The sequence below is a fragment of the Salvia hispanica genome, chromosome 4 (genome assembly GCF_029641045.1).
Source record: "Salvia hispanica isolate PSC_SH4W2 chromosome 4, Shi_PSC_v1, whole genome shotgun sequence".
Lineage (NCBI taxonomy): Eukaryota > Viridiplantae > Streptophyta > Magnoliopsida > Lamiales > Lamiaceae > Salvia > Salvia hispanica.
The window spans coordinates 38,755,258-38,779,936 of record NC_142695.1 but is presented as its reverse complement, the minus strand read 5'-3'; the positions used below and the strand labels follow the sequence as shown (position 1 = coordinate 38,779,936).

Here is a 24,679-nt window from a genome sequence, read left to right as displayed (position 1 = left end):
ACTAATATTCCTTGCATTTTTTATTCTTTGAAAATATTACTAGATGTTGCTGGATATTGATATAATATCATCAGAAGGACTTTTCGAATTTTTTTTTATCAAAATATCCCCAAACTATAAGGGTATTTATGTCTTTTTCTATGATAGAAAGAACCATGCACCACTTTGGCTATTTCATTCCCGTTCATGTATGTGCAGTAAAGAGCAATTAATTTGCCACATACTTTGTCTAACTTCTCATGGGAATACTATAAAAACGAATAAACCAAATGTAGTTGAAGAAGTAGAATTCTCTCTCACGACAAAAAAAATTAAATAAATACAGCTCTTAATATGGAGGTATTTTGATTAAAAAAAGTTTTAAAAAATATAAAATTTATTCCAAAAATATTATATCAATGTCTAGAGATATTTGCTTATATTGGTACAATATTCCAAGACTAAAAATATAATTCTCTTATTTACTATTCGTTTTTATGCATATATTGCACGCAAACATATACTAAGGTCCTAGGTATCGGTGGTGTTGCGGTCCTCCACCGTTTACTTTCAAGAAAATCAATAATTGGATACTTTATGGAGTAGTACAATTGTTCGGGTTAGAAATTAGAATACAACTTTGGAAAATAAAAAAGTTTGTAAACGTAGTGGAAGTATAGTATTCTGCCGGATCTTGTAATATAATGCAACCAACATATATATAAAACTTACCATCAACATATTCGCAATTACTATTGAAATATAGATTCTGTCTTATTCTGTTTCCATTTAACACTTTCTTATGAATTTGTATACAAATATAGATTCTGCCTTCCCTTTTAGTTTAACGCAATATTAAAATAAAATCGATTTTCAGTTTTTTCGTATTTTTACCTTAATTGGAAAATAGAAAAACTGTTAAAAATTGAAATCAAACCGAATTCTGCAATCGAATCAAATTTTAAAATCCACCCAAAAATAGGTGAGACTTACTATGACTTGTGACTGAATTGCGTGGGACCCAAAATATCATTTCTAGAAAATAATGATATTATAAAAACCCAATATTTATTTCTGCATAAACCTCACCTATATAAGTGTCCAATATTGAACATGAGCACAGCCCCAGGAACCAAGCGAGGAGGAATAGAATAAAACCTTCCAAATTTGGTTGCAGAAAGCAATGGCGGCTGCATATGGCAATAGCAGAGGCGGTGGCCTGCTCAGGGTTTCAATGTGCGGCGGCGGCGACGCTCACGCACGTGAAATTGAGCAGCTCTCTCGCGAAGGCAGTCGATACAGCCTCTCCACCGGAATTCTCCCTTCGCTTGGCGCCAGAAGTAATCGCAGAGTCACTCTTAGTTCCTTCATCATTTCACCTTCCAATCGCCGCTACAGGTTCCTTTGTTTTTTTTTTTTTTTAAATTTAAATTTTCAATTTGTGTTAATTGTTGAGAATTTTCTACTCCTCCTCCTTTGCATGTCTCATTTTACTGCTTCATTGTGTGTACTTGATTCATAGTTATATGTATTTGCTGCAAATCTCTTTAGCTTTTTTTGTATGATGCTAAAATCACCTCAGATTGAATTGAATCTTGCAGAGTATGGCAAAACTTTCTTGTTGTGCTGGTTGTTTACACGGCTTGGGTGTCTCCGTTCGAATTGGGATTTATCGATACACCGGCAAGGCCTCTCTCCATCGTTGACAATATTGTCAACGGATTTTTCTTTATCGACATCGTCCTCACATTCTTTGTTGCTTATCTGGATAGAAGCACATATGTCCTTGTGGATGACCGCAAGGAGATTGCTAAGAAGTATATATTGTCGTGGTTCGCATTTGATTTAGTATCTACAATCCCATCCGAACTTGCTCGGAAGATGCTTCCCAAACCGTTTCAATTTTATGGAGCATTCAATATGCTTCGTCTCTGGCGTCTTAGAAGAGTTGGCTCGTTATTTGCACGGTACCGTATTCTGAATTTTGTTATGTAAATGTTCTCGAGTATAGTGGAGCAAACATGATCTTTTTATTCTTTCTTCAATGCAGATTGGAGAAGGATAAGTACTTCAACTACTTTTGGGTTAGGTGTGCCAAACTCGTCTGTGTAAGTCAAATCTCGAGCTTTTGGAGCACTCTGGTGATACTATTGTTTTCGTTGTGTTGACTTTAGCTTTGCTTGTGTGTAGGTTACTTTGTTTGCGGTTCATTGTGCTGGTTGCTTCTATTTTCTACTTGCTGACCATTATCCTAATCCGAGCAAGACATGGATTGGAGCATCTATAGAGAATTTTCATGACCAAAGCATATGGCTTTGCTATGTGACTTCAATTTATTGGGCCATTACAACCATGACGACTGTTGGCTATGGAGATTTGCATGCTGAAAATACAAGGGAGATGATATTTGCTATATTTTACATGCTTTTTAACTTGGGGCTAACAGCATATTTGATAGGAAATATGACCAATTTGGTTGTCGATGGGACTAGTAAGACCAGACAATTTGTGAGTAACTTTTGATATTGTGTTGAAAATTTCTTTGGTGGTTCTACATGGCTCAAATTAATTTCTGTGTTGCATACATTAGAGAGACACAATTCAAGCCGCTTCAAGTTTTGCACAAAGGAATCAATTGGCCCCTCGTCTTCAAGAACAGATGCTTTCACATTTGTGCTTAAAGTTCCGAACTGACTATGAGGGGCTTCAGCAGCAAGAGACTCTTGATTCTCTTCCAAAAGCCATTCGATCAAGCATTTCCCACTTCCTTTTCTATGCTTTAGTAGAAAAGGCGTACTTGTTTCGTGATGTGTCCAATGATTTACTTTTCCAGCTGGTGATTTCTTGAAACCATATTTCATTTTTCTTACTATTTTCTATACACTGAACTTTTCTAATCCTCATTTATCATCATCTTTTTGTGTGAAAGGTATCTGAGATGAAGGCTGAGTATTTCCCTCCCAAGGAAGATGTGATCTTGCAGAATGAAGCTCCAACTGACTTTTATATCCTTGTCTCAGGAGCAGTGGTAAAGATTGGCCTTAAAACCTCGCCTCTAATATTTTTTTGTGATGTATGATCATGTTGTAACTGATTTTTCTACTGACGTCATAATGTGTAATTTCTTTGTAGGATTTACTGGTCCTTAAAAATGGAGTAGAACATGTAAGTCCAATTTTCACTGGTTACATATTTTTATATAGAAAACCAGACTAAAAGTTGAACAAAAATTTCTAGGTTGTTGGAGAGGCCAAAAATGGTGATCTATGTGGAGAGATTGGTGTCCTTTGTTATAGGCCCCAACCGTTCACCGTGCGTACAAAAAAATTGTGCCAGCTTTTGCGCCTGAACCGTACCACATTTATGAACATTATTCAGGCTAACGTTGGAGATGGAACGATAATCATGAATAACATTCTTCAGGTCTGTTTCCTATGCAATTATCCTTTATTCAGGCTAAAGGTGTAATATAAGAGTCTTTCAGTGTATTTTAAATTTCTAGCTTACCCATATAAGCTTTGGAGTAAATTGATTTACACTTGTTTTCCTTATGCCAGCATTTGAAGCAATCGAAGGTCCCAATAATGGAGGAAGTTCTTTTAGAGACTGAGAACATGCTTGCTCGAGGAAGATTGGATCTACCTCTCACACTGTGTTTTGCAGCACTTAGGGGAGATGACTTGCTATTGCATCAGCTGCTGAAGAGGGGTCTTGATCCAAATGAATCCGATACTAACGGAAGAACAGCTCTGGTCAGTACATCTTAAGCTACTTTTATAGCACTTTAAGCATAGTTGAAATTCTTTATTTTTGTTCCTTAATATTATTGTCTTTATGTATATATTTATTCAGCATATAGCCGCAGCACAAGGAAATGAGAACTGTGTGCTTCTTTTACTGGATTATGGGGCAGAGGTCAACTGCAGAGGTCTGTTATACTTTTCCCAAAACCACATTATTATTTGGCTCAAGTTAGATTTGCGTGTTTCATGTAGGATAGTCGTAAGCTATTTTTACTTCCCAAATATAAATCCACAATTCTTCTTTGCTGTCAGATACATACTATTATAGCTAACAGATGTGATGTAGTGCGTGTCGTTGCTATTAACATATTGTAGAAAGATAAAATGATACTCCACTTTAATGCAAATCTTGACATATGTATTAACTCTAATATGCCCATTGCTTGCTACAAGAGCTGGGGTTGCATTAACTAAGCCTTCTATTATCAAGTTGAGTTGACTTCATAACTCACTCTACAATTCCTCCATGCTGAGTTCTATAACCGACTTCTGGATTTTTTTATATTTAGGCATTCATGTCATTTTTTCAAAGCATGTATCCTTGTGGGACCATACAAGTGGTCATAGTGGATGCTTTAAAAAAAATATGATTGACTCACTCCATAATACTCATTTGCTGTTTTCAAATCTAATCTTGATTTCTTTATTGTTTTAAATGATTGATTGAGATGTCATCTTGCTAAAGTACACTGCAATCTTTTCATCATTCAACTAAATTCACGGATATTCATTAGGCGATCCTAGCCTTGGGTTTCTACTTTCTAGTTATATGTTTACTATAACTGGCATACCTTTTGTCTGAAAGCAGTCCGTTGGTTGTTTTATAGTTAAGGGGTGATCATCCCAACAACATTCTGTTTCTTACTATTTTTAGTGATCGGATAGTTGGCACTGTATGGAGGAACGGTTGGTGAGTCTGAGATCACTCTTGGGGCCCTTGCGCATTTATTATTATTAATAAACAAATCTTTTTTGTACAAATAGGACGATGCTAAACCAGTATGGCCGGTAATGGTCAGAAATACTCATTTATTCGCATTTAATCTCACATAATCTGACTTTCATAAGTCAAATGTCATTGTCAAAGAATCACACAACTACCTGTCATCTTTCCATATTAGATGCATTGATCATCATCAGCTGACTTTACTTCAAATGGACTTTTATTCCTGCTGGATCTATGTTAGAAAGTCAAAAGTGTATTATTCGACTAGCCCCCACCAATCCCTGGGACAGACTGATAATGCATGTTCAGTAATGTTATTATTATTATTATTATTCGGTTTTTAATTTTATTGTTTTACTGTTACCTGTGCCTAAGAAAGTGGTTGTTTGGCTGAACTAGCAGATTCCGAGGGAAATATACCGTTATGGGAGGCTATGCTTGGTATGCACAAGAAAGTTGTTAAACTGTTGTTGGACAATGGCACTACGATACCAACCAGCGATGTTGGTCTGTTTGCTTGCACTGCTGCTGAACAAAATGATCTGGATTTACTCAAGGAAATTGTTCGTCGTGGAGGGGATATTAATCAATCCAAGAGCAGCGGCTGTACGCCTCTCCATGTTGCAGTTTGTCAAGGCAACATCGAAATGGTCAGATTCCTCCTGGACCAAGGTGCTGATGTATATAAGGGGGATGAAAATGGTTGGACAGCAAGGAAACTTGCTGAGCATCAAGGGCACAAAGAGATTGAGGAGCTTTTTGATTCTTATAAAGGGTCCAAAACTGAAGAATCCACTGTCAAAATCCCCGCGGAGCGCCAAGGAGTTCGTTTCTTGGAAAAGTTCAGAAGTGAACCCACTATTTCACCCATTAACCATGACTCGTTGTTTCCAGCCCCCGATGCATCTTGGGGAAGGTCTCGTCCTAGGCGCAAGACCAGCGATTTTGATAATTCTCTGTTTGGAATAATGTCAGCAGCACGACAGGGAGACGTCAGCTCACATTTTCCTCTGGACAACAATGCTACAGGTGCAGCACCGGCAGTTAGACGAACTTATGCTGCCAGAGTGACTGTGAGCTGTCCCGAGAAAGGGGACGTAGCAGGAAAGCTCGTCCTACTTCCACAAAGCTTTCAAGAACTACTTGAAATTGGGGAGAAGAAGTATGGATTCATTCCTGCAAAAATTTTGAGCAAAGATGGTGCTGCAATTGATGATATACAGCTAATCAGAGATGGTGATCAATTAGTCCTAGTTAGTGATGGTAGGAACTATGGAACAGATTAATTGCTTTCATTCACTGCAAGTCACTTTTTCATTATTAAAATCTCTTATGTTATTCACTACCATTTCTTTTGATTGGAAATGTAAATTAGACCCAGCTTACATATTATACTTATAATATATATATCATCAACAAATTTTCAATGTGCGCAAATTGAAATTGAAGATGTGTGTAAAAATTGGTTCTTTCACCAACATTGGACTGTTCTAGTGAAAAAGCTCATATACTAAAGGGCATGCATGCTTCCAAATTAGATCAACTTTACAAGAAACAAAGGACATTATAGGATTTTCACAGATTTAACTGCACCTATATATGTTGTCTATGGAGCAATGCAGAAGTACACCTCACAGTTTATTGATCTTTTATGGTTTTCCGGTCCATGGCTTCAATGTTCCGTCATCAACAATACTCTGGTATATGGAAGAGATTGTCTTTATCTTTATCTTTATCTTCTTTATGATTCCTCCTGCTAAAAATTATGCTGTTAAACACAAACCTAGTTTGTATATGTTCTAATAGCAGTTCACTAAACCCATACCACGGTTCCTTTTGTCTGGTGAGAAGAACTAGTACTCCAAAGCCTACAATCGCTGCAACTTTGATCACCTGAGACGTAAACACACAGAATGATTCATGAAAACAGAAGGAAAATAAGCTGGCCAGGAGTTTGATAATTGAACATAACAAAAGTTAGGAATTTACTTGTCCAAATAGTCCATTAAACGAGTCACTTGGAGAGCCAGAAGATCCTGATTCTGGCTGGTGATTGAGTTTTTTCGAGTTCTTTCCCATCTGTTGCTCCTTTTCATGCATTGAGTTCTGCAGACACATGTCTTAACAAACAGAAACGGCAAGAACAATATAAAGCAGTGCAAAGTTTAGTTGAATATCTTACCTTCTGTTTCTCTGAAGAAACGCTGTTGGCTTGATGGGTTTTCGCTTTGTTGTTATAATGTCCTACTATTTTCATGTCATGCTCACCTGCAGTTGTGATACACAAAGGACTCGTGTTATCTGGGAATATCCACATACCAGAGGTTTGAGCCGAATCATATTCTTCTTTGTTATAATAATCTAGGTTTTTCCGTTTCAGGTTTGAAGCCGCTTGAGCGTTAATCGTGTTAGAGCTCTTCAAGCCGGTTCCTCTACCTCTCCCGCTTCCTTCTGCAGCTGAAGATTTCATCAATCTTGAGGAATCTTGAGATTGTTCCTCGTCCGTTCTTCCAGAACTAGTCGCTGTTTTTGAAGCTAATTGCCTCCTTATATCAACTGAAGAATTTTCGACTTGTGATGGTTCACATTTGCTCAAAACTTTTCCACTGACCATAGTTGGCAGTTTGTGCAAGTTTCTCATGTTGGGATCCTTAGAATGAGTTGAAGTTTGTTCAGCAGGAGAGACTACACTCTTTGTTGCGCGGTCTTCCAAGAACCGTTCCTTACTAGATATGTTCATTTGAGACGGTACAGATGCTGCTCTCTTCATTGATTTCACTTCCTGCTTTTTCCATGTTTTCATAGCCAATGATCAGATTATAACAATTCGTTTTTATGGTAAGTGAAAGTATACAGAATCAAACTACCTGAACTTGGACAGTTTCAAAGGCACTAATCATTTTTCTCACATTGCTGGGAGTTTTCCGCACAGGGCCTTGTTTCTGAGGTATTTGAACAAGATGATCATCTTGCAACTTTGATGCAATCATACTATTCTTTTCCGATATGGATGATCTTGGCAAGTCAGACCAAGGTCCATCCTTACTGTCGGATCTTACACTAGCAATTCGAGGAGCTTCAATTTTCTCATCCAGTACTTGAGCAGATTCGACATTGATTTCATGTTCACCAGGAGAAGATGGAGTGTCTTGAATTCCATCTGTAGCATTCTAGAACAGGTAACTTTTGTTGTTAGGACAACAAAGAAATTTCTTGCACATTATTTTTTCTCATGAAAAATGTGAATTTAGCACAACTGATAACTCCTTAACTGGGATTGCAATATCAACGACAGGCTCTTTACCCGTCTGGTGACTAAACAGTGAGGCGGAAGAGGAAGCAGCAGCGGTCAGAGACGAACCAGCTTGAGAAGCTTCAACTTTTGGGGTAGTTATATCTATTTCAACAAAAAATCCTTTTTTGGAAGCTTAAGAATCACACTAAAATTCTCTCTGACAATAGGGAGACTTAAGCAACATTAAAACTATAATGACATAGATGTGTAGCAATACATTCCAATGCAAACTACTCAAATGTTCACTTTTCATGAAAGCAGTGAGTTCTGACCTGAGACTTGCAGTTCATCTTTCATGGATGATGAGGCAACAGCTTCCAGAAATCGAAGATTAATGCTTGGATTCGCTTCGAGTTTCTTTTTCATCGCAGATTCTCTCTGCAAAGGATGGAATATAAACAAGAAGCAAGAGTTACACATTCAACTGCATATTGAAATTACTTTGAAATTCGAATTTTTCAAGTCATGATCATAACTCATAAGCTGGAATTTTTTATGTTTCTCGAGCCAAGAAATGTACAAAACTAAGCAATCGATGAATCGTTATAATTTGATTCATGATTCAAGAAAACCTCCTGCACTACAAGAACTAGATAAAAATATTTGGATTGAAAACAATACCATAACACGAATGCGGTTGCGATCATCCTGACTGAGAGTGAAGTCCAGCTTCAAGTGCACATGCCCACCTCCATTGATGGAGAAAACCTCATCCCAAGATCCCTTCTCAATGATCTGCATTGTCCGAATATCTACCCCACGAAACACGACAAATTTGTATAAAAAAAATATTAAACGAATATGGCTTATACAAAGAGCACAATGCTGTTTAGTATGTTGGAACATGACAGACCTTGATGAGCTATCTCATTGCCCCCAGCATCAAGAAGAGCAACAACTATGTTTTCGCGAATTCTCGTTATGGGGCTGTCAAAAGATCATCAATATCCTCTTTACTTAGCTGCATATATACATGTTACATGACAGTTTACAAGATTCTTCAAGTGAAGTTGAGAGTCAGAATCATTACAATGAGAAGTCCCCCTTGTCCCAAGTCTGATACTGCCTCTTCCCCATCGAAACTGCTCCAAAGATTCAAGATCAAAAACAGAAAGAAAGTAGAAAACTAGCAAGTCTTGATTCATTTACCTTTGAGGGATTTTGCAGAAGGCTTTGGAGAAGATGAGACTCCCTTGAATTCAAGAACTACAGAGTTTCAATATTGAAAGAGTGTGAAATCAAAGCTGGTGTCATAAACAGAAACAGAGAATTATCAGTTGCAAAGGCAGTTCAACACACCTGTAACATGTATGGTTCCTGGCATTGGAGAGTATTAAGCTCAAGAAATTAAGTTGTGAACAATTAATTTGAGCCAAATCAGCAAGAAATTGGGAGATAGAGGATTGGTTGTGAGAGTATGGGTGGATGGATTTAAACATGATGGGGTCCATAAATTTGCTAACCACCTCAAAAGGGCATAGTCAAAATCTCTCCTTTTGTCTCACTCACCTCTATGTAAACTAGGAAAAAACTACTTCTTGAATTTGCATGTAATGGGGAAAGTATAGCAATATATTTCTCAGTTGAGTAGTAATAACATGTTAATGTCCAACACTGACATCAAAATCACAACAAAATAGATTAAGTCATTAACGCATAGGAAAACAAATTTTAAAACGAGTCTGCATAGCCTGATACTAGTATAATAATAATAGAGTTACTGAGTAATAACACTAATAAATAGAAAAGGTAATTAATAAATAGATGCCACAAGAGTCTATATCAGTATTTCTGTACATGCATTCAAGTGTAGGGTAATCACTATGTGGTCCTACCCTTTAGCCTCCACATAAATAAAAGTTCATTTCAGGGCATACTTTTCAATTTCGTCTGTAAAGGAAAACCTTTTGGAAACTCTGTTTCTTTACGTGAAAATACTCTAATTATGTTTAGAAAGTAGTAGGATTTTAATTTTTCCTGACCCAAACACCTATGAAATTAATAAATTAGTGACAATACTATCATGTTATTTAGCTATGTCATACTATTACCAATTTTAAATAATACTGTTTCCGTCCCACAAAGTTTGTCCTATTTTACCATTGCGGTTCATCCCACAAAGTTTTGTCCCACTTAGAATCTAAAAAAAAAGACATTAAATACACCCCCTCCATTTCTCCCAATGTAGGACCCTTATTCCACTACACTCATCCATTTCTTCCAAGGTGAGACTCTTATTCCACTACACACCTCTAATTTATAATGCAAAGTCAAACAATTTGTTAACGCTCGTGTCTAGTCAAATTGGGACAAACTTTATGGGACAGAGGGAGTAGTATTTTATTGAGTATTATATTTTTCACATATTTCTCATTTTTTAAAATTATTTTCAAGGAATAATAACAATTTAAATTATAAAATTTGATCAAATTTTATTTAATTCCATAAAATTTGAAAACATAACACTATTAAATTACAAAGTTTTAGTTTTCTAAGTTATCACATCTGTATACGTAGTACTAAACAACGTCTTTTGGTTGCTCCTTAAAACGATATTGTTTCACGAAATTAAAGTATTTTTCCTTTTCTTATTGTAAAAACAAAGTTATTTTGATCATAACCAAAATACGATATTTTTGTAACTTTATTGGACTAACCAGAATTAATTAAAATTTCATAATTTAAATAACTATTATTATGCATAATTTAAGTTATACTACTAACTGTCAATGAAATTAATTTACGCATAAAAGAAAAAAAATACTAACATAGTAAAAGGAATTATATAAATTACATAAGTGACACGCATCCATGTGCTCATGCATGTTCTGCTATGGTATGCTCAAGGGCATTGACCAAGCGTACGCGTGCCTAAGCATAGCACTGCAGTTCGTTAATGTATAACACGATGATTAACTGTAGATTTCATCTAATGAAGAGAAGAACAAGGTCCGTAACTTAGTGGATTACTACCATGTATGCTGGGCTTAAGAATTTCTAGTTTACAGGCCATTTTGGGCCTTGGATAGTAGAACCAAAGGTATATACAAATTAAGGGCTAATTACAATTTCACCCTCAAAGTTTGTCCCACTAATAAAATCAGATGTAGTGATATCTACAGAATTTAACATATCAATACACATGTACACCCAATGCATGTACAACATACACAATACGCCCATCGCACACAACTCACACAAATTACATGCATGTGGTGCCACGATTTTAACGATGACGGCTCAAGCTAGTGTTAACAGTTGTGAGGTATTTTCGGTATCAACGTCAATGGAAGCAGTTGTGACATTGACAGTAGAAAATGCGAAAGATATGGGTAATGTGAAAGAAAAACAACGACGATCACAAAAGAGCTAACTATGATGAAAAAGAGGTAGTGTTACCGTCATAACTGCTATTAGCAACCCTATCGATACTCTATTTAATATCTTATTTTCTATCAATCCATAATTTTTATTCATGATTTGAAATTTTACAATATTCTTTTGATAATTTTTCTTTGTAGCTTTAATGATTAAAATCCACATTAAAATTTAATATAGTGAAAAAAGAAATATATAAAAATAGATTGATTAATTTATAATAAAGAGCATAAGACTTAACACATGTGAAATATAATTATAATTAGAAAATAACAATAATATAGGTGTAGTGTGAGGTGTGTTATATTTGCTAACCCACCCTTAAGTTGCTAACTACAACTAAATGGTAGGCATTAGATTATTAAATCAAGGTATATATCAAATTTAAATTATTTTTTCACACAACATATATCAAATTAATGATAATTTTGTAAGGATTCCAACGAGTTCTCAATTGCATATGTTTCAATGTCAAAATTTGAAAAAAAAATCACAAATTTTCGTATTTTTTGAGCAGATAATGTCAATATAGCAATCATAATATATCAATATAATACATAAATATAATACATATGCAATGTCAATGCTAAATTGTGTTGACATATTTAAGGAATCATATTGATATTATTTACACACTATATTGATAGTTTTTCCAAAAACTCTAAATGTCACGACCGCCCTTTCTGGGGTTAATAAATGCGGGAGATCACGACCAATGGGACTTTAAGAAAGGAGAATTTCCTAGAGTTTCAATAAAGAGTTTGACAAAGATAATTAATATTCAAATGTCAAGGGAAAAATCAGAGTAAATACTTAGGTTTTAAATCCAAGGTCAACAACTATCATCATTTATAATTCAAGAGTTAAAGGGTTCAAAACATAGTTGTGAAAAATAGTATTATCTCAGCGAAGCATCCAAGAGTAAGAGTAACGCCATGTATGAAGATACGACGCCCCTCGGAGTTTAGAATAAATCCAACAATGATTAAGGTTCGACTCAACACCACCCCAAGCTCCGTCAACGCTCAACCTGCACATAAGGAAAACATATGCAGGGCTGAGTACTATAAAATACTCAGTGGACTCATGCCAAAAACAGTTTACCAAAACAATATATATTTATCATGCCAATTTTAGGTAACCACCGGGGTTTTAGCTTTAGAAATACCCGAGGCACCAAAATATTCCATTGTTCAAAATCGCGGTTGCGCAACCAATTTTTCCATAGACGTTTACCATATCTGCTCATACATGACTTGGAATGTGGCCACAGACCAAGTCACTAGACCGGCCAACCCGTACGCTGACACACGGTCTACCATAGGTGTACACTAATCCAAGTAGGGTTTGCGGCCCTACAAGGACCCGAATTCGATTTAAATAATAAATGGCAAAGCCATTTCAGATAGGCACGTTAAAACAAAAATTATGGCATGATAAACAATTTGCATTTCATTCCCATCGATAAAATAGTTAGGACATTGTCCTTATTTAAAAAGAGAGCCCACCTCAAGTGATTTATAGTACTCAGCCCTGCATGTGTTTTCCTTATGTGCAGGTTGAGCGTTGACGATCTTGGGGTGGTGTTGAGTCGAACCTTAATCATTGTTGGATTTATTCTGAACTCCGAGGGGCGTCATGTCTTCATACATGGCGTTACTCTTACTCTTGGATGCTTCCGTTGAGATAATACTATTTTTCACAACTATGTTTTGAACCCTTTTACTCTTGAATTATAAATGATGATAGTTGTTGACCTTGGATTTAAAACCTAAGTATTTACTCTGATTTTTCCCTTGACATTTGAATATTAATTATCTTTGTCAAACTCTTTATTGAAACCCTAGGAAATTTTCCTTTCTTAAAGTCCCATTGGTCGCGATCTCCTGCATTTATTAACCCCAGAAAGGGCGGCCGTGACAGTTTGGTATCAGAGTCTCCGTTCTTTCCGCTCTGGACCCAAGAGTCTTTTTGATTTATAGTCCACCCTTGTATTGATAGACTAAAGTGTTAAACGTCGAAAGGCTCAACGCCACAACTCGTCACGCTCAACCACGAAAGAAGAGGTAAAAATATTGAAATGAACTAGTGTGAAATTTTTGGAATCTGAGATCTGAGATGGGAAAATGTTATCCTTGTGAAAATGGCAGTTTTGCTTATGGGAAATTTAAAATAAATGCTATGGGGGATGTTGGCAATTGTGCCTATTTTGGAAAATGTTGAGATCATATGAAACGTGAGACACTAGGTGAATACGAAATTGCTTTTGCTTAATCATGAAGCATGATGGGGTTAAATGTGATGGATTTTGAAGTGTGAATGTGAATCGTATTGCTTGAGGCGGGGATTTGTTATTACAGGTTTGGACTTTGAATTTAACTTGAAGAAACATACATGTTGACTTGAACGGCAAAAATTCTTATGCATACGTTGTTGAAATTATATGATTATGAAACTATGAAACGCAAAGTATGTGCGTGTGTAGTTACAATTTGTGATTGTGATACAGACCAACATGAACTGCATGATTTATGAAATGCGATTCCATGGATGATGGATTGACTAAGTGTTACATTTTACATATATTAACATACGATGGGTGTTATGCTATGAAACGCCAAATGGCTTATGTGGATAAACATGTTTGATTGCGCAATATATGAATAACGTTTCACGTGGTGATAATTCATGACCGATGAAGTACGAGGTATCGTATATAATCACTATGAAAGTAAATATGAAATTTTTGAACTTTGTTGCGAAACATAGAAGTCATGTGAAGCTTGAATATCGTTTAAGTATTTATCGAATATATGTTTAAGTATGAGCTATGCTTGAAAATAGAGTGCCTAAGAAGCAGGCTAGACTGAACGTGTGCTAGAACTCAGTGCTAAGTTGACAACTGCAATATCACTTTCCCGAGTGATAGAGCAAACAAAAATATACTTATACCGAACTATGATCTACCCATACAACAGAGAGAGATCGTACCTATGATATAATAAAGTTATGCACTCTTGCATAACATGCCCAAGCGGCGACGCGACACAAATACAATGGCTCTTACTACACATTAAGACCATGGGGATAACTGCAATGCATTATGAAAATGACGTTATGACATGCCAAGAACACTTTGAAGATACGACCGTTAAAACATTTATTAGTTGTAACGACACGAGGAATCTCAACTTTGAATCTAGGATTTCCTACAACGCTTCTGCCATATTCGGGCTTCCGACAGACAAACGAAGGAGTGCCATCTCTATAACTAGAATGGATGAATTTAATAAACGGTTACTTGGATTCTAAGAAGTTCTTTTTCGGGGCCTTTCGAATAACCGTGAGCCCTTGTCTATTTAACACCTTGTTTGACTCATCCTTTGCAAGTAATGCCCATTATTTCTTCTCATCCACTGAGTCATAACTTACTTTCAGTTTTTGGAAATTGGGATTTACCCTTATAACTTCAGACACTTTGATTGGTTGTAATCTTCTTTGACTCATTATTCATAAGAAAAGTATTTTGACCTTGTGAGCCTTTGTCATTGAACTTCATTCCTAAAGTTGCTTGCAGATATGTTTTCTATGTAATATTCTTCTTTGACCTTTTATTCAGCTTTTCATTTTGTTACTATGTAAGTGGGCGTGCTCTTTCTTATAGAAGTGAATTCTTTTTGGCCTAGTCCACTACATGTATCGTTCTCATATTAAAAATTTTCTTTCTGCAAAACGAAGTTAAGGCCTACATTTATACTTTCCCTTAATCCACTTGTTTTTTTTAAAGTCCACATACTATGGCAGTCTTTCACAAACTTATGTACCCATTGATGTGATATCATTATTCGATATTATGATTTTCGTTGAACCATGTTTAGTGCTGCTTCGTGGCAACTACCTACGTTTCTAAATCCTCATGCAACCGATCATTTTTGGCCATGACATTCTTGAATCATTATCCATTAACGTCTGGACCTTTCAAATTTGGTCAGACAACTGAATTTTCTTGTTTGATAGCCTGCTACGGGAATTGAGATTTAATTCAAATTCCAGCTTGTTTCCATGACCTATCTTATGTTCTCTCAAGCTCCATTGGGATGATCCAAACCAATTGTTGTAAGTTAGTCTTGAGTTTTAAAATAGAAGTCGAGCTGAAATTGCATTTAGTTTCCTTGAGTGATTCTGGAACTCTTCCAATTAAAAGACAATTTTTTTAGCAGTGTTGTTATAATTTGAAATCGGTCCATATCCAAGTTAAGACTGTTTGATAATTTCCGAGTTCTTGATACAAGACTTCAGGAAAGGCGATGGCTTGATCATTGAAGCCGCAATATTTTTGGCTGTACGAAATTCTCGAAGGAGTAGGTCCCATTGCGTATTGATTGGAGCTATCACCAAGTGATCCACTACGAAGAAGTCGCCTTGATTCCACACTTGAGCTATGAGGAGAGACTCGAATCTATTTTCGAATTGAAAGATCCAAAAAATGAGAAATAAATCTATAGATTGCGTAAAAGTACTTTGGAGGAATCATGAGCACGAAAAAGCCAAGTGGGAGAATGATGATAAGATGAAGGAAGTGTACTAGGAACTTTTCACTTGAGAGTAGCAAATTTCGGAACGAAATTTTTGTTAAGGTGGGTAGGATGTAACGCCCCACTTTTTGAACCCTAATTTTCGAACCGTAAAATTTTTGCATTTAATGATTTTAATGCCTTGAAGTCCGTGGATTAAATGACAAGTGAAAGGATTATTTGATATTCTTGTGACTTAATTGGATTTAGGGTTTTGACTGTGCGTTGACCGAGTCAACTTTGTTGATTACGTGACATGGCCGTTTGAAAGATTGATGCAGGGTGAATTTAATTATTTCTCGAATGAATGGTCTTATTGCCAAGGCGAAATAACCTTTTTTACGAGTTTGAATTTCAATGGCGAATTCTACAATTTGAAATTTAAATAATTCCTTTCCCTAAGAAATATTTATTGGAAATACATGATACAAGTTCAATCTTGTGAAATATAGTTTGCAGGCTACACAATTTAAATAAAATACTTAGGGTTTGAGCCCAAATTAATTTAATTAAATCCTACACTACCTAAGTTCTTTTTCTTGAGCTGTAAGGCATAATTTGAAATACGCCATGATCTGTAAATCTTCTCCCAAATTGATTTCAATCAAATGCAGCAATTTAATCCCCTTTTTAATTGAGCAATCAATACCAAAATTTCTCCCTCCCATGTCTCACGCGTCTTCTTCACCCCAATTTGCTATAGAAATCTTTCCATTTATTCAATCACAATCAATTGAAATTAATCACCAAAAATTACTCTCAATACACGGTTATAATATTCCTCAACCCTAATTTCCACCGCCACTTATACACACAACAGAATCTCTCAACCGTTGAAAGCTCTCAAAAACACTCTCAATTGAGGAAGATGACGGCTAAGGCTTTCACCGACGGTACAAGAGTTCTCATCCTCAACCTAGTTCCTGTTGCATCACGGTAAATTACTCTTCCAACATATATCTTATATATTTCCAACAAAGTGGTATCAGAGCCATAAGTTCATACATGTAGTATGGCTAACTTGCCGTCGTTCCAAGTCCCCATACTCAATAAGAGCAGTTTCGATAATTGGAGCATCAAGATGAAAGCGTTATTAGGAGCCCACGACGTTTGGGAGATCGTGGAGAATGGCTACGAGGAGCCGCAGGATGAGACCGATCTATCCCAACAACAAAAGGATAGATTGCGAGATGCGAGAAAGAGAGACAAGAAAGCTCTCTATCTCATCTACCAAGCTCTGGGGGACGACGATTTCGAGAAGATCTCGAGTGCAAGCACCGCCAAAGAAGCGTGGAAGAAGCTCCAAATCTCGTGTGTTGGCGCGGAGCGAGTAAAGAAGGTACACCTCCAAACTTTATGAGGGGAATTTGAATCTTTACATATGAAAGAGTCCGAATCAATTTCGGATTATTTTTCAAGAGTCTTGGCGGTGTCAAATCAAATGAAAAGAAATGGTGAAAAATTGGAGGATGTTAGAATCATGGAGGAAATATTGCGCTCTCTAACCCCTAATTTTGAGCACATAGTAGTCACAATAGAAGAAACAAAAGATTTGGAGGAAATTACCATCGATCACTTATTGGTTTGCCACAAGCATATGAGGAGAAACAAAAGAAGAAACAAGAAATTGTGGAGCAACTTTTATAGTTGCAAGTGAGCCCAAAGGAGAAAGAAGAAAGCTCGAGCAATGGTGGTGGACCACAAGGAAGAGGTCGCGGACACAGACAAGATCGCGGTCGTGGTCGAGGATATGCTCGTGGACGTGGACGATGATATTTTTCCAACAATGAAGAAAGAAAGGAGTTCCCAAGTATAGGATGAGGAAGGAGCAATCCACAGTCGAGGTACGACAAATCTTCAATAGAGTGCTATAATTGTCATAGATATGGGCACTATGCTTCCGAGTGCAGAAATTCAAAATCAAAAGTTGAAGAGAAGGCCAATTACGTGGAGAATACGAATGAAGAAAATGGTTGTGTCCTTCTAGCTTACAAAGGAGAAGCTGGTAGAAAAGATGATATGTGGTACCTCGACACAGGAGCGGGAAACCATATGTGCGGGAACAGGAACATGTTCGTGGAGCTTGATGAATCAGTAAGTGGTAATGTCTCCTTTGGTGATGAATCTAAAATTCCAGTTAAAGGAAAAGACAAGATTCTAATTCGTTTGAAGAATGGAGCTCATGATTTTATTTCTAACGTATATTACGTTCTCAATATGAGAAAAAATATATTGAGTCTTGGACAACTCTTAGAGAAATGTTATAACATTCACATGAAAGATTATAGCCTTTCAGTAAGAGATGGCAAAAATGATTTAATTGCCAAAGTGCCAATTTCCAAGAATAAGATGTTTCTATTAAATGTTCAAAATGATGTGGTGAAGTGCCTTCAAGCATGTTATAAAGATAAGTCTTGGCTGTGACATCTTCGATTTGGGCACCTGAATTTTGGTAGCTTGAAATTGCTATCAAATAAAGAAATGGTACGAGGATTACTACCCATCAAGCACCCCGATCAACTCTGTGAAGGATGCTTAGTTGGGAAGCACTTCAGAAAGCCTTTCCCAAAGGAGTCAAGTTCGAGAGCTCAGAAACCATTGGAGTTAATCCATGCAGACGTGCGTGGACCAATCAAGCCAAGCTCCATCAGTAAAAATAATTATTTCCTACATTTTATTGACGATTTTTCAAGAAAAACATGGGTATACTTCTTGAAGCAGAAATCAGAAGCATTTGACGCCTTCAAGAAGTTCAAGGCTGTCATCGAGAAAGAAAGAATTCACATCCAGAGAGTGGAGAATTCACATCCAGAGAGTTTCTGAAATTTTGCAAAGAAAGCGGAATTCGACGGCTGCTAACAGTTCCGAGATCCACCCAGCAGAATGGAGTGGCTGAACGAAAGAACAGGACCATCGTCGAGATGACTTGAAGCATGCTAAAGACGAAGAATTTGCCAAAAGAGCTTTGGGCAGAAGCAGTGGCGTGCGTGGTGTACCTGTCGAACAGGTATCCAACAAAAAGTGTGTGGGGAATGACTCCTCAAAAAGCTTGGAGCGGGAGAAAACCAGGAATCGCCCACTTGAGAGTTTTCGGGAGCAAAGCTTATGCACATGTACCAGATCAGACGAGGAGTAAACTCGATGACAAAAGCAAACCATACATCTTCATCGGGTACGACTCTAACACTAAAGGCTATGAGTTATATGATCTAACTTCGCAAAATATCATGATTAGCCGAGATGTGGAGTTCGATGAAGAAGGAGTATGGGATTTCAGCTCGGCCAATGACTTCACCTTCACACCTCCATTTGGAGAACAAGGAACAATCGAGCCGGTGACAGAGGAGCAACAAGAACAAACAACTCCACCTACATCTCCTACATTAGCTGTCAGAAGCTCGCCACCATCTTTCTTAAATGAAAGAACCATACAACGCACACGAAGCTCGGATGGAGTGTATGACGACACCATAAGGTTATAAGATCTCACCTTATTTTGCTTATCTGCTGATTATGAACTAGTTAGATTTGAAGAAGCTACAACAAATGAAAATTAGCGAGTCCCAATGGATGAAAAGATCAAAGCTATAGGGAAGAATAATACATCGGAGCTCCGGTGGCCACAAAATGAGCCAACAACTATTTGTGTGGATAGCAAGTCGGCGATTGCGCTATCCAAAAATCCAGTGTTCCACAACCGAAGCAAGAATATCGACACCCGCTACCATCAGAGAATGCGTTGCAAACCAGGAGATTCAAGTCGAGTATGTCAAATCGCAAGATCAAGTTGCCGATATTTTAACTAGAGAAAGATTTCTCTAGAATATAGATATTTTAGTAGAATTTCCTAGAATGTTAGGAAAATATCTAGATTTTTATGGAGAAAAAAATCTAGATATAAAATATTATAGAGTATAGTAGAGAATTCTAGAATATGAAGTGAATCCCTATAAGGGCCCGTCTGGTAGCCCTAAATAGCCGTGAAACACCATTCGAACTGGGCAATTCTCCCGTTTGGTAGCAGCCCCTCCAATCGGCTGACCCGGCATACTCCAAGCGGGTTTCAAGGTTCTACATACTACTATCGGCAGAGGTGTGCTAGCACTATCAGAGGAGGGAGTGGTATAGTTTTCATGAATCTGCCGTTAACGCCGATAGGGAGTCTAATTATACCAAATTACCCTCTGAAAGTTGACGTATTGCTTTGGTGCAACGCTGCAGGTGAACGCTATTCCGCCTGAATTTGCAAAGCTTCAGTGGTCGGCGAAGGCGTTTACCCAATTTCGAAGTCGGCTGACAATCCAATCCGGTAACCGCCTCTTTTCAACTCTGGTATAGTCGCCGTATATTCATCCAGGTAAGTCGAATTATCGGTTTTTTTGGTTCGATCTGGTAGCTATGATTCTGAATTTGTTGTTGATGTATGAAATTGGGTTCAAATAATTTCAATTTTGACTCTGCGTGTATGGCCGATGATTATGCAAGTCGGAAATGCAGTGTTTGCACTGTCAATCTGTTCGGATTGTGAAGAATATTTGCCACATAAGGTGATTTGTGTGAAAAATTCAATCCGGAAAGTGGCCGACTTGTTGAGTGCAGTGAATATTTTCTTTGCTCTACTTTTATGAAACTTACATTTTACCCATTTGATTTTCAATTGTGAATGGACTGAATTCATATAGTGGTCCGTATTCCTTTTTCACATTTTGCAGATACACTCCCTTCCCTCGTTGTATCAAAATACCCCATCTGTGTTCGAGCTCTCATTTTTGGCTGTAGTTTGTAGTTAACTCTGCTCCTCATTGCATGATGTTGTCCCTTGTATTGTAATGCTTCATATACGATCTGTCCAATCATCAGTATGGAAGATGCCAGACAAAAAAGGCGTAAGGAGGTCGAGGCTGCAGTAGTCATGCTCAAATCTTTCCTTTTGCAAATTGAAGTGGGCGACTTCCTTGTTGGCAACCAGTCAACTAGTAAGTTCTGCAACACTGCTGAACTAGTGCAAAAGTTTATTACATAAAGAGATTGTATTTCAGATCATTAAATCGTGGACACTCTTGTGAAATGGCAGCAGGTTTATGTGATGGTGGTTGTGCTGCTATTGTGGACCGTTGGACATCCTAGTGTACTGGTCCAACTGTAAGTGTTTTTCATCACTATATTATCGAAAACATAGGTAGAATTTGATTTTGCTTTCTGTTGTATTATGTTCTTTCGATGGCCTTTCAAAATTCGTTGTGGATGTACTACAATTGCAGGATGTTATAACTCAAATCAACCATGCAATTGGTGTAGAAGGAGTTGCGAGCGCTGAATGTAAAACACTTGTTTCTCAATATGGAGAGATGATATGGGAACTCCTAGTCTTTGGAATCCGTCTTCCTTTGTTTTCTTTCTTCTCTCTGGCTCTCTCAAACTCGCATCCTTACAGTTTTTCAATATACAGTTTTTTTGCCTGGAAACTAAAAAAGTTAGTGTACCTCTGCAGGTGCAACCTGATGCAATTTGTTACCAGATTGGTCTGTGCTTTTCCAACAGAGCTCAGTCTGTGAGGTTTGTATACCTTAACATCTTGGTCCAATTATTGATTTGAGAGTTCATCCTAGTTATTTGATGTACTTACAGAACCGATGATCGGCGGGACGTTGATTGAACGACGAGGTTGATTGTTTCTTAGAGGAGCCGCTAATACAATAAAGAAACCGATAATACCTATTTAAGCTACCTAATCGAAGCTGGGAGCAGCGTGGAGGGAATATAATCGGTGTTTACCGCCTTAATTTGTGAGTGAGGATCGATGAAGCACCAAAAATCAGGGAGAGGGGTAGTTTAGTCAGAGGTTTGATTATTGGGCTCGGTTTCAGCCATTTCCCATTTCAACCAAACAATGGAAATAGGCTTATCATTTTGGATGGGCTGAACCAAACACTATACAATTCTATCCACCCACTCCAGAAAGCCCATTAACCATGAACCCATGTTACATATTTTGCAGCTACCAGACGCCCCCTAAATAGGGGAGAGTTGTAACATTTTGGAGAAGTTTAGAACTTGAGAAGTTTGAGAAATAAAAGTGTCTTACTTTTCCCACATCACCAACATCTCCTAAATTATTTCCTACATATTCCACCCATCCTCCTCTCAAATATTTCCTCCAAACTAAATTACTCCTCCAACATATATCTTATATATTTCCAACAGTTATGAGTGTGTTTAACATGTGTGTGTGTGCGCGCGCGCGTGTGCATTATGTGTATACAATTCCTTTAAATTCCATTTCATCAATTATTGTCCTTTGGTACAATAGAATTGGAATCAGAATCAGAATTGGAACCTACTAAATTGATTTTGAAGGGATTATTTTTCTAATTCAATTTCAAAGTCTTTGTTTTGTAACACGAAGTACTAATTGTTATGAAATTAATTTGAGGGAATTGTACGCATGTTATATGCACAATAAACACAAAGAAAACATTGTACACACTATACATTATCACAAACTGGGATTTTATCAAAAAAAATAAAATAAAAGATAAGATTAATCTTGAACTTTACTAATATATAATCATGCCCCATATATACACAATACATACAATAAGAGCATCTCCAATGGAGGATATCCCGGCGGACGTCAAACCGCCATGCAAGAAGCCCGCATGGGACATCCGCCATTAGGCGCAGGTGCGGCGGACACGGATGTCCACTCGGACACCTCTCATCCGCGGCTTTCTGTCGACGTCCGCCATTGCGTCACCGATGCGGACGTCCGGCGCGAACGTCCCGATTTTTGAATTTTTGTTTTTTTTTGTTTTATTTCACTTTCTCCGTTCATATTCGTGTCGAAATTTTAATTCCGTAAATTGCATATTTGTGAATTTGTGATTTTTTATGGTGGAAGTCCGCGCGGGATGTCCACCATTGTGCAGTGGGAGGTCCTTATGACGTGGCAGTGCAGTGGGAGGTCCTTATGACGTGGCAAGAGATGTTTTTGGGAAGTCCGTTGGAAAGTCCAATGGGACATCCGTCCCATTGGAGATGCTCTAAACAAACTTCATTGTTACCAAATAAATGACTTTAGAATTATAGTACTCCCTCTGTCCGCTATTAGGAGTCTCATTTAAGTTCAGCACGAGTTTTAAAAAATATAAAGAAAAGTGAGTGGGAAAAGGTAGTGGAAATTGAGGCCCATAATTTTATAATAAAATGTGAGTGAAATAAGTTAGTGGAAAGTGAAGTCTATCTACCATTTATAGTAAAAGTGAATTGGGACTCCTAACACTAAAAAAACACTTATTTTTTCTAAGTGGGCAAAAATTGGGACGCAATTACTAGCGTTTGGAATTTTAAAAAAATAACCATAATTTAGGACGAAAAAAATGACCTTAAACTGAGGACAAACTATTTCAATCTTTTGATTTTTTAAGATGCCTCTACTTGTGTCCCCTAATTTTAGTTGGAACACTAACAATAAAGACATTTTATAAAACGTTGATGGTATGATTAGCCATACACATTAGCGCCTTTAAGGTCATGTTTGGTAGGGGTGATAACTCATCTAGGGATGGAAATTTGTTCATGGATTTCCATCCCTAGATGAGTTATCACCCCTACCAAACATGCCATTAATATTAAAAAATGTCCTTATTCAATTCTTTTGTTGTATTGTAATGACGGACAAAGAGAGAGTATCATAATCCAATTTCTTCAAATCTAGTTCTATGCAGTTTCAATTCTATTCTAATTTCAATTTCATGATACCACAGAACATTCTAAATATTTGGAAAATGAAACTTAGTGCAAATTGAACCGTTATTGGGTGCGCGAAAATCAAGATGACACTTGTTATTGACTAGCTAGCATTAATTAGGTCGTAGCTAGAACTACACTGATTTCAGATCCTCCGACCCGTAAATGGAAAAGGAAAGAAACCATAATTTAAAATTTGTAAATGTTTTTGACTAAACATACAAAAAGAGAAATAGAGTACTGGCTTATCACAAGCGTAAAAGTTGACATTTATTTCGTATCATCACAATCAGCATTCAGGCCCCGCAGACACATAACAAGATAATCCTCTGCACTGCACCCACACCCTCTCACATCTTCCATTAACAGTTTTACACTAAAAACCCACACACACACACATACATATTTACATACATATCTTGGTCCACACAAAGTAATACTAATATTGCCAGAAACACATATATACAACAAAAAAACAGCTAGTGCAATTATTTCTTTACATAATGAGTTGAATTTGAAAATCCCCAAAAGAAAAAGACAGTATCAATCAATTATTACCTTACTAGCTAGATTTTTATTATATGTTTGTTCTTTTTATCTATGGAGCATTTGGGATTATTTTAGCCTCTCCCAATGATCTCCATGTACAATATATTAGTAATATATTTATTTGACATGACAAGAATTCGATGATCAACAATCACCTCGGTCAAGGCTGCAAATAGAATTTGTTCTATCACTTCTTGTTCCGTACAATAATGTTAATTGAATAAACAAAGAAAATGGAGCCCAAAAAATGAATGAATTAATTAAAAATATACATATTACAGACATGAATATTGATTGAATATTCAAATTAAAACATAATAAGTTGGGATAAATATGTGAACAAGAGATCCATATTAGGTTATCAACTTGTCCCAAGAGGTTTTACAAATTAAGATCACCACACAAA

The 24,679-nt window shown here is 37.0% G+C and overlaps 2 protein-coding genes across 2 annotated transcripts; one reads left to right on the top strand and one right to left on the bottom strand.

Moving 5' to 3' along the window:
• Positions 1–1,105: 1,105 nt before the first annotated feature.
• On the top strand, positions 1,106–6,113 carry LOC125195648 (potassium channel AKT1-like). The gene is made up of 11 exons (XM_048093782.2): positions 1,106–1,377; positions 1,581–1,946; positions 2,030–2,087; positions 2,170–2,487; positions 2,570–2,815; positions 2,909–3,007; positions 3,112–3,144; positions 3,217–3,402; positions 3,537–3,731; positions 3,832–3,907; positions 5,131–6,113. Exons 1-11 carry the CDS (start codon positions 1,163–1,165, stop codon positions 6,012–6,014), a joined length of 2,676 nt encoding a protein of 891 aa, XP_047949739.1. The 5' UTR covers positions 1,106–1,162; the 3' UTR covers positions 6,015–6,113.
• A 67-nt stretch (positions 6,114–6,180) lies between these two features.
• Positions 6,181–9,515, bottom strand: LOC125195649 (uncharacterized). The gene is given in 13 exon segments (XM_089056263.1): positions 6,181–6,419; positions 6,421–6,484; positions 6,554–6,621; positions 6,718–6,834; positions 6,911–7,510; positions 7,596–7,898; positions 8,001–8,155; positions 8,296–8,401; positions 8,645–8,775; positions 8,877–8,950; positions 9,054–9,105; positions 9,173–9,229; positions 9,323–9,515. Coding segments are annotated over 13 exon segments (1,794 nt in total). The 5' UTR covers positions 9,348–9,515; the 3' UTR covers positions 6,181–6,377.
• Positions 9,516–24,679: the final 15,164 nt, after the last annotated feature.